At 32.5% G+C, this 11,057-nt stretch overlaps 1 protein-coding gene across 1 annotated transcript; it reads right to left on the bottom strand.

Annotated features, from left to right (window-relative positions):
* Window positions 1–3,090: 3,090 nt before the first annotated feature.
* Window positions 3,091–10,936, bottom strand: LOC148310778 (nose resistant to fluoxetine protein 6-like). The gene is made up of 8 exons (XM_088257852.1): window positions 10,933–10,936; window positions 9,958–10,062; window positions 5,803–5,993; window positions 5,048–5,248; window positions 4,776–4,898; window positions 4,014–4,203; window positions 3,584–3,726; window positions 3,091–3,171 (listed from the first exon to the last, which is right to left on the bottom strand). The coding sequence occupies exons 1-8, from the start codon at window positions 10,934–10,936 to the stop codon at window positions 3,091–3,093; spliced, it is 1,038 nt and encodes a 345-aa protein (XP_088113978.1).
* Between the last annotated feature and the right edge of the window lie 121 nt (window positions 10,937–11,057).

Below are 11,057 nucleotides of genomic sequence, written 5' to 3'. Positions count from 1 at the left end.
ATAAATATATATAAATAAAATATGTATATTTTTAGTAGATAGGTAAAATACATTTGAAAGTGGATATTTTATATGAAATCAAGCCATAGCCATCATAGCCTCGCCTTTTTGTGTTTTTATATTAATAAGGTATTATAAATTATCTATGTTTTTTTCTGAATCATGCAATGGACCTGAATGGGTACACTTAGCTAGACAAATCAACTGTCACCATCTCGACATAAGTATTGATTTTGTAATAAAAAGAGAAAATACCTTGTATGATTAGTATTTAAATATTTATTTCGTTATAATGAAAATTTATGAAGTACGCAAAATGAAGGGAGTAATACCAGATAAAATATATGTGCTGTGAATTTAGTATGATCTTTATATATTTAGAAAAATAACAATTTTTAAACATTATTTTTTATGACATTATAATCGTTCCCCAATCCCGCTCGTCAGTCCGGGGTGATATAAAATAAATATGAGAGCAAAAATAACTTGTATTTATTTTAGGAATCAAACTCTAATAGCGGGCAGCGAAAAATCTTAAGAAATGACCATTTAACATCCCGCAGCATAGACGAATGCGCTAACCACAATACTACGGAAGCCTTAATATTAAAATCATGTTTTTACTCGAGCCTTACTTTGAAATTCGTCAAACCTACTCCATTATATCTTAGAGTTTAGTTATAAAATACTTAAGTATATGTATTTTTAATTAAATATTTTGCGAATAAAAGAAAAAAATATGATGCGGTTAATCGCAAATTTTATATTGTCTCAAAAAATGTTCCGATATTTATGATAATTTAGATAGCTTAGAACAATACTGCTTATGAATTTTGGTGAAAATATTATTATAGTAATGCTTTATTTAGAAATAAATATGCTATAATTTTACGATGTTAATTTAAGCAATTTTTTGTACTTGATATGAATAAAAGTTTTTACATATTTGGTTTGTTTTATTTACATATCAGTGGTGTAGTTTGGCACTTTTTTAAACTAGGGCGTGCCCCGGTTTTCGTTTGAACTTAGGTCTTCAAGGAGATTTAAAAAGGCGCCATCTTTGAAATAACAGCGATAAAAATTAGAAGAATAATAAAACATTAAAAAAAACAAGCGAAAATATATTGCTGCAACATTTATGGAGAAAATGCAAAAGCTTATAAGTATTTCAAAACGATTTTTCGATTTTTGAATTTTCTGACGTCAACAAGTTTTAGTATCAAGTATTGCTGATAGATGGCTCTGTATTAGAACGTTTTCATTCAAAAGTGTTCGATACGTGCTCCGGTTTTCGTTTGAAAAAGTCTTCAAAGAGATTTATAAAGACGCCATCTTTGAAATAAAGATACATAATCGTAAAAATAATCCTGCAGTTTCGCACCAACTCACGAGAATATCAAATAAAATATATTATGGATTACAAACGTCACAAAGTTGACTTTGGAAATCAAACTTGAATTCTTATTGTCGGGTTGTGGCTCCGTGGTTAGTGTCGCGGACTCTCAAGTCAGAGTTTCTCGGTTCGAACCCACTCTACCACTATTTGATACCTATTTCTTATAATGAGCCGCTCAGGTTTACAGAAATAGTAAGAAATTGAAGTATTTTTGTAAATAATAAAAACACAAATATTTCTCTATAAAAAATTAAAAAATTACATCTCTCCGCACTCAAATTGTCCAAAGGATACATACATTTTAAATTTTAACACATTTCCATTATTCAATTTCAGTTATAATGTTTACAACTACGTAGTGTATATAATTGACTTTTATTCGGAAAAAAAAACAAATGTTTATAATTTTTTCCGTAACCTCAAATTTCTGGCAAAACAAATGTACAATCAGTTTAAAATTAACTAAGTCACTAACTCTAGAAGTGCATAAAGTTAAAGATATCTATGCAACATAGTTAATGAGTTATCTATCCACTGTAATCGATCACCAGATGATATAATTATTCAGGGTGAGGTGTTTTATAGTCTGCTTCATCAGTTGTCTCATCTTCCATCACTAACACATTTTTTCTTATAGTATCCATTTCTTCAACATCCTTTGTGGCTGGAATATTATCCTTGGGATCTCTGAAATATATTAAGTATTCATGTAAAGTAGACACTTGTTTTAATGCTTTTGAGGCAGTGAAAATTTTCAAAATCTATTGAACGATAATGCAACCGAAAACAAATGAAAATGAAAGTCACATTGCGATAAAAAAAAGTTTAAAAAAATATTATTTTATCTGACCAAGGTAAAAACACCTGCTTCAGTATTTGTAAAATATAAAAAAGTTAAATGGAAAAGAAAGAAAATAGAATTCATACATTTCCAATACATATAATTTCACAATGCATGTGAGACAATAAAAAAAATCTATGGAACAACAATACTATCGAAAGCATTGAAAATGCTTAATGACAGTTTCACAAAGCACACTGTCTGCCATCAGTAATATTAAGTATTGCGTATGTTGCTGTAACGCCCAACAGATGGCACTACCATTGTGTCAGAAACAATGTTGAATAAAAACATTATCTCTCCTAGGTTTATAAAAACACACACATAATCTAATGCAATGTTGTGTCGAAATTTCAAAGCAATCGGTGCATTACTTTAATTAGAATGAAGTAGAAATACTTGCCTGATTACAGACCTCATACCCATATTGAATATCTGCCATATTGGGGCCTCAATAAACAGGTATATTATGAACGATATCAAAAATGAGTAAAAGAAATCGCCAGTAGTCTGACCCAGCTGAAAAAATATTGTTTTGATTAACATTAAATTCATGTATTTGCCAGAATATTTATGGAAAATGAGTGTCCATACATCAAACCACATTCAATAGGTATACAACGTTTGTGTTTCAAACAATTTTAGTGGGTGTCTCAATTTCACCAACTCAGATTTTTTCCATTTCAGTTATATGTATGTGATACAAATACGAATACTGTCGAAATTCCACATCATCAAAATTACAACCAACATATAAAAGGAGCCAATAATAATGCGTAGGTATGATGAGAAGAATGGTTAACTAAATTTTTTTTAAATAAACTTGTTTAAGACCATTTTTTGTTTAGTTTCACTAGTTTCGAGAACTGCTGATGTTCTCATCTACAGTTGGAAATACAAACTGTTTGTTGGAGATGGAGACGTTGGGAGAATACTAGAGGGGTCGAAAGACCTCTAAAAAGATGGTCTGGCGACATAGCCCCTTGGGGGATAAAAACTGGCTGCAAGCAGCAACCGACCAATAAATGGAAGGATAAGGAAATGGTCCTAATTCAGCAGTGGAGAATGGAAGATCAAAGAAGAAGAAGAAAAAATTCTCCTGTTAAGAACATCTCAGGTTCTAGAAAATAGTCATGTTACATTGATAAACTCAAAAAGTGGTTTTGGGAGATATGTTATATTTTTTTTATACTTAAATAATCATTTTATTCATGAAAGAAGTTGGTTTAACAACTTGAGAGAGCGGTTCCACTGAAGCAAGTTTAGAGCGGTTGCAGACAAAGTCAAATTTGCCAGAATGATAGGAAACCTTCAAAATAAGAGGAGAAAAAATTAAAAATTCTTACAATACTAGGAATATCCAGGAATTTTGTGGCTCTGGCGATGCCTAAGTCTCTTTCCTGTACAGTTATGTGAACCAAATATGCGCCATACACCAATCTGGACAGCGGCGTCCAAGGAAACCAACTGAGAAGTGAGGTCACAGCAGCTAGAAATTACAAATATATATTTATATATATATATGTATATAAATACTATTAATACTATTATTAATATTTGAAGTGAAAAAATGACACAGTGGGGTCAAAGAAAAGATGAGCAATTGATTGCAAACGAAAACAAGTACAAAAAGCATATAGAAAAATTCTTTTTTATTTTATAAAGTTTATTAAATTTGACATTCGTCACTGGAGATACATGTATGTGGAAGAGGTGAAGAATATTTGCACAGGCAGAGTAGTGTCGGGTTAGTAAGTTAGATAGTAAGTGACTTACGAACGTCTCCGAGTATGCAGCACAAGAGCAATGAGGAGATGGCCAACGTCCACAGGGGGCGGTGCAGGGAGGCGTACATAGCCGACTCTAAGGCGTTGTAAGATTTGGTCGGCGTGTAGAACACCATACGAGTTGTCATCACCCCCAATACAACGATAAGGGCCGCGGAAGCTCCCAATACCGAAGTTCTCTAAACAAATAAAAAAAATCCAAAAGTTTTGATAGATATTGGAATATCTATCAAAAGAGATCTTGATCATTTCAATAAAATCATCTTAGCATTCTTAACCACAACGGTATCATTTTCAACTTTCTTCTTTTCCGTCTTATTCCTCATTACTGAGGGTTGTGACCCTTGTGGAATCAATGACTCTTCTCCAGTTATCCCTTGACTGCGCTGCACGTAGCGCTCCAACCACTTAGGTGACTGCTGCTGCCTTAATTTCAACTTTAAGGTTCTATTAAGTGATGAAGCTGAGAATGTTTATTGTGCTGTGGTTAACAAGTTTGGCTATCATGCTGGAGATCTCGGTTTCCATTATCAAGGGGGCAGAAATAAATATTAACAGGGCTCCACAGAGCACATTTTGAGATCCACTAATTCACACTATATAATATAACGTAAGGCTATGAAAGATACTATTGAAAAAATAATGAAAAGGTCTCTCAGATGGTGTAATAATTTAAAGAAGATTATATAAGAGAATGGTCAAAACAGCGAATATGTATTTTTTTAAATGTGAAATAAATGAGTATCCTTACAAATGAAAGAATCTTGCCACCAGAATGCCGGTACTTGACCAGAATGTACCCGACTATCAAACCAATCAGGTAGGAACTGGCACGAGCGTGGCTTTTGATGTATGTCATTTGGAACATTGTGTGAGCGCGTGGATTTCTTATGAATCTGAAAAAAAATTAGCACAAAGGGTAAATAATAGAAGGTTACCAATAAAAATTAAGGAAAAACTAAGCAAAATAAGTCACAAAAAATTTATATATGTGGCATTATATTGTTTATGTGAAAATTCTTACTCATCATTGAAGAGCAGAGTACCTGGCAGCTCATAGAAATAGGTTATAATGCCAGGAATCAAAATGGAGAAGACAATCAGAACTCCGAGATACACAAATCCAAGCATTTGGCGAGATTGAGAGCGTAGAAGCCATATTACAGTAAGAGAGAGGAGAAAGAAATGGAAGTCACATGGCATGTACCAAGATTGGATAATACACTAAAAAAATGAAAATACTCAAATGTAGTAAAAATCAATTTCGTGAGTTAAATATACTATAAACACCTAACCTAATCTAACACAAATTACCTAAGCTACTATTTTTTTTATTTCACTTTGCGTGTGGCTCCGGCTTCTTCTTCATACATGTGGGTTGCGTTTTATGATATTAGAGTCTTGGGTCCAGTCTCGTCAACCAGACCACTGCCTCTGGGGTCACCTCATGGATATTCCGAAGGTCACCACCAAACCCTTTAAATCAGTAGTCCTACACTATGTGTCTTATGGTCTGCTCAGCTCAACCTAACCTAATAAGTAGCATCCAATGTAACCACTAAACACATGCTATCAATTTTAGTGATTGCCCATAGTCTCGCCTATGTTACATTGCTGGCTGGATGAAAGGTGATATATAGTCACATAGTGCAGGAAGTGTTCTTTGCTACCAGAAATGTTACATGGTCTAGCGACTCAAACGCATTAGCAGTGGGTTGACTAATTTACACGTGAGAGTAATATAATAAAAATACTTAGATAAACTAGATATTAATTACCATCTGTTCTGAGTTGACGTAGTTATTGATCATCAGTAAGTTGGTCCACCAGTTAACTTTGCAGGAGAGAATCTCCTGACCAACAACGGCCGGCCACAAAGGCCCTGAACCAATATGAGGAAAAACGTGGCCAATAAACAATATTACAACTGCGTACCCTGGAATTAATCTGCAACAAGTTAAAATGAAACCTGATATTCATCGAAGGATATCAAAAAGAAATATTAGTTTATTGAATTATTTAAAGAGAAAATAACCAAAGCAAATGGGAACAAGATAATATCCTCGATTAATAGAATTTAAGATTATCCTTTGTTATTATGAATTACATTAGTAAATTTTAATCTAATTTTATATATAATGAGTCAGTTATTTAATTTGATCCATACCTAATATATCTCGATAATACAATCAGTGGCATATTCATAGGGTATTTAGAATTAAGAAGTTTATAAGTGAGAACAATTCCACTCATTAGAAAGAAATTTTCTACAACCAGATCACCGTAAGAGATAAATATTCCTGTGAATCGAAGATGTAACTGAAAATAAATAATAAATAAATAAGTGAAACATTTTCATAAAAGTAAACTATACAGTGTAAAAAACGAAGAAATAGACTCTAAAATCATCTTCGTCAAAATAAATAAAGCAATTCTACATAAAGCGAATACAGTCAAACCTGGATAAAAGCAAGCCCAAAGAACCAAGTCATTTTTCTCTTATAAAGAGATCTCCCTTATATCTGTGGTTTATATTATAGAAGGCAAAAATGATGGTACCTTTGGCCACCTGTCTTTTAACTCTACATTACAAGACATTCATAAAATTTACAACGGACATCCAATCTGTGGGCAACACATGTAAAGAATGTAGTGACAACCAGCATGTATCTTAATTTTTTACCGATATTTTATGTTTGTATTTCATATAAAGTTCTCAAAAAACATGTTGTACTTATTTTTAAATGTTTAAGTAAGCGTTTTTGGTAAAATGTGAGTTTTTCTCATCGTAGTACATTTAATGATAGTCCCGTATTAAAGCACATCGAAACAAGTCCTGTGGTCTAGAGTTAATGAGGTTTCACTTATATCCGGTCTCTTATATCTCTAGGTTTGACTGTATTGCTTGCAATGAAGTAATGGATCGAGATTAAATATAGATTAAGAAGAATTTAGTAAAAAATAATAAGTTTCTCATACAAATTCCAGGAAATTCCTGTTTGAGACAGGTCCAGCAAACGTGGATCCAAAGCGATGACCAAAAACTACATATATCATTGAAATCACACGAAGACCATTAAGTACTTTCAAATCAGCACTTTTTTCTTCCCGGCCAAATGCCTTGAAATTGACAAACAGAGAAAATGATTTCACTAATGGGGGAAGCTCCGAGTCTGTTAAAAAATCAAATGTATATTTCATTAATTATTAAATTAATATTTCATAAATGTATCATAAAAAAGAACATATCGCTCACTCCTTTCAAGAACGTCATAAATCAAAATACTTGATTTTTCAGGAGAACGATTTTAAAGTTTAAAAATATAATACAATGTATTCAAAATAAATATGAAGCCACTTATTGAACTTTTTACTGTGCAACAGATCTTTTAAGGTAAAACCTGAAGGTTTTTTCTCCATTTGAAAAATATTTAGTATATTTAAAAAAATAATTAAACAATACCTTTTCTTTAAAATGCAAAAACAACACTTTTTGCCCTGTAGTGGGTAAATATTATGTTAAAAATATGCCTTTTTTGCTGGGATATAGTACATTTTCTGGGCAGTCCAAAAACATGCACAACTGAAAATTGACGATTTTTGATTTATGACGTTCTTGAAAGGAGTGAGCGATATGTGCATAAGTCTTTAAAGGCAAAATGACGCTGGCATGACTCTTTAACACAAATATGTACTGCATTTGAAAAAGATTTATTTTTTTAAAGAAAAGAGAAATATTTGTTTTTTTACTACTGACATAAATATGTATTTCAATATACTATTTCTGTGACCCTAAGCGGCTCATCATTAGAAAAAGGTATCAAATTGTGGTAGAGTGGGTTCGAACCGAGTCCGCGACACTAACCACGGGACCACAACCTGACAGATTGCTTTGTCCTGTTAGTGTCAGATATATTAAATAAATAGATCTCCATGTGTTGCAATAAATAATTGATAAATTTAGTACCAAATATTAATTAGATAATTTATTTAATGATTGAGATTTGGCAGGATTGAGTATTTCAATTATTTAAATGTGGTCAGGTTAGGAGTCGGAATAGTCAGCGAATATGTATATAAAGACAGAGTGGTATGGCTTTCTATTCTCCCTGCCTATCCCTGCGGAACAGAGCGATGGTTGATTTATGGATATTTTTACCAATTTATTTGTAAAACTACCCCGAAACTCAAATAAAGTGTAAAATGAAATACATGTATGCGGATTTTTGGTCTACAAAAAATATATACCTATGTTTAGGAATCTCCTGCTGTACCAATGATATGAAGTTGTACCACATACAGCACTAAAAGATAATGCAGCAAGAATACTAAAATCAACAAAACAAAAATAATTATTATTAATAAAATATTTATTTTTAGTAGTAAAATTGGCCAGAGTTACACACTTATTAAGAACAATTATTTATTTAGATAATGTTCCTAATTTATCATATAATACAAAGATATATTAGGAATATTCAAATTTATAAAAATATAAATAAATGACATCATTAATAAATTACTGTTTTTTTCTTTATTTGTTATGGTAATCTGCACAGTTAAAAAAAAATGTTTTATTAACGTTTGAAATTTCTCAAACTATGCTTTTAAAGATTTACCCCATATAAAATAAACACAACTTACAAGAATAAAATGGCTCCGTAAGATATAGGATTTGGATCATCAGCCTTTTGACATCCCCACGGCATCAAGTTGGCTTGAACTTCGTGTCTCACCAGATCACTAGAGCCTGACAGTGCCATAACCCGATTTGATGACGCCAAAGACTTTAAGGATTCCTTATGGAAATGGGACTGGAGAAGAGCTGTAATCTCTACCGCATGGCAACTGGCCGGTGCACAAAGCCCCCAAAATGCAATGTTTCTGCTCACAATAGCAAAATTTCCAGGTCTCTACATGGAATAACAAACATATATCAAGATATATTAGATAATATGGAAGTCAAGGCATTCTTCACAATATATTGCTTATAGGAATTACATCTAATGATTGAGTAGAAACTTGGAAAGAATACTCTAAATATAGAACTTCTGGAAATCGAGACAAAATGGCAAAATATATAAATAAAAAGTTAATGGTTCTGTTTTGAATATTGAAAGCATTAACTTTGTGGATCATATTGATATATTATTTCGAGAAATAAAAATACTTTGTGTTCTGATCCACTCACATTTTTATTTAACCAACTAGTTTCGGCAACAACCTGTTGCCCTCTTCAGGGTTACATTTATTACTAGTAATAAATGTAACCCTGAAGAGGGCAACAGGTTGTTGCCGAAACTAGTTGGTTAAATAAAAATGTGAGTGGATCAGAACACAAAGTATTTTTATTTCTCGAAATAATATAGTTAATGGTTCGTTTGTCTAAAATCTTATATCGTGCTTAATGCAAGCTTAAATCTTAAATCTTAGCACAATGTTGCATTTGAATATTTAAGAGTTTTTATATGCTCTTTTCTGTCTTTTTTATTTAATCAAACTTAGTCACAATGACATTTGGCCTGGTCTATATAAATAAAAATGTAAATAATCGTTGGCTCAAAATCTTTCGGCCCGGTAAAAAATTATCACATAAAAAGATGCTTTGCTTCGATTCAGAAATTTTTTATGATGTGTCACCTTCAGGGGGTATGTTTGAGTGTAATAAAATAAACATTTTACATTTTATACTCCATAGTTAACCTGATAAGAGAATAGTAATTCTAAAACTGGTTGTGGTATTTAAGTGGTAAAAGTTCAAAATGAATGATAAGAAAGTGTAATAAACAAACAGCTTTAAACAAGTACATATACACATACGTATATCTTGTTATAACCGCTATCAAGAGGTCCAGATTGAATGGGATACTCCTTGTGTGGAAAGGGGCGTAGATAAGTCATGAGCAAACAATACTGGCGAGGCATTCCCTGACTCCCATCAGCAGGTTTCACCTCCCCAATACACTCGTCCCAGTTACCGAGGTGATACTGACTTCCTTGAAGTAAGCCTGTCGGAGCTTTAGAAGTCGCATCCCACACTGAAAATTAACCATTATCAACACAAATTATAAAGTGCAATTCTCTCTTCATATTTCAAAGGAACCTCGGTAATGAGTGGCCAGTACAACTACTAATTAATACGTTTTTCAGGTGTGAAATTAAGCTATTACGAATAGGAATAATTTTATATTCCATTATATTTACATATTATATGGACTTTTTAATCATACTTCACGTTAAAAAGCGTCCAGCGAAAACCCCTCTAAGCTCTATTCAGTCTACTTTCAATACACTACATAGGCAAAAAATTATGATTGCCAACCTTTAGCGCGGAGTGGGATAAGAAGATATCTTGAGCAAACCAAACAACGAATGAAGAGATACTAAGTAGAGTCTGGAAAACTCGCTAGTTACTGACCTCAATCAAATAAAGAATTGACAATTACTGATATATCATGAAATATGACCAGTACGATCATCTTCATGAAATAATAATGGGAAAAGTGAAGGTCAGAAGAGGTATAGGCAGAAAAAAAGAAGCCCTGGCCTGCAACGTTAAAGAGTGGACCTGGATTCAATGAGCTGAGGATCGCTTTTCCCTTAAAGTATTCCAGTATGGGGGCCTACCTGCATTTATTGAATATACACCAGAAGAAGAAAATATTGAGAAAATAATAAAATAAAAACTCAAACATTACTTTCATAAGCCCATAGTGTGAGATTTCTCAGGTTGGTATACATATCCTTTATGTCCTTTTCACATACTGTTTTAGGAGGCCCTTGGGGTTCTGGAAGCCTCCAGGAAACATCCAGAAAATTTCCGTACATATAATCATGATATTGACAAGTTCCTAAACTTAAACCCTTCAATAAAACCATAAATATAAACAGAACATTAACTTTATCACCCATGTTGTTTTAACTATAAAAACACTTTTTTTTAACACTAAACGCACATAACGCTACTGTTTAACCATTAAAGGTTTAATATGTATTGAAATAAGTAGCAATTAGATTCACTGTTTTATACTAC

This window comes from Brachycentrus maculatus, unplaced genomic scaffold (genome assembly GCF_059751285.1).
Source record: "Brachycentrus maculatus isolate JH-2025_06_01 unplaced genomic scaffold, ASM5975128v1 h1tg000087l, whole genome shotgun sequence".
Taxonomy (NCBI): Eukaryota; Metazoa; Arthropoda; class Insecta; order Trichoptera; family Brachycentridae; genus Brachycentrus; species Brachycentrus maculatus.
Note: the sequence above shows the minus strand (reverse complement) of the source record. Positions and strands in the feature narration are given on the sequence as shown.

Bases quoted from the DNA above. Each gene is read 5' to 3' on its own strand.
- LOC148310778 (XM_088257852.1), bottom strand. The intron at 5,994-9,957 runs GTCAGGGAATGC...GATGAATATCAG, and splicing joins GGTGAAACCTGCTGATGGGA to GTTTCATTTTAACTTGTTGC. The intron at 3,727-4,013 runs GTAAGTCACTTA...TGTAATTTCTAG, and splicing joins CTGCATACTCGGAGACGTTC to CTGCTGTGACCTCACTTCTC.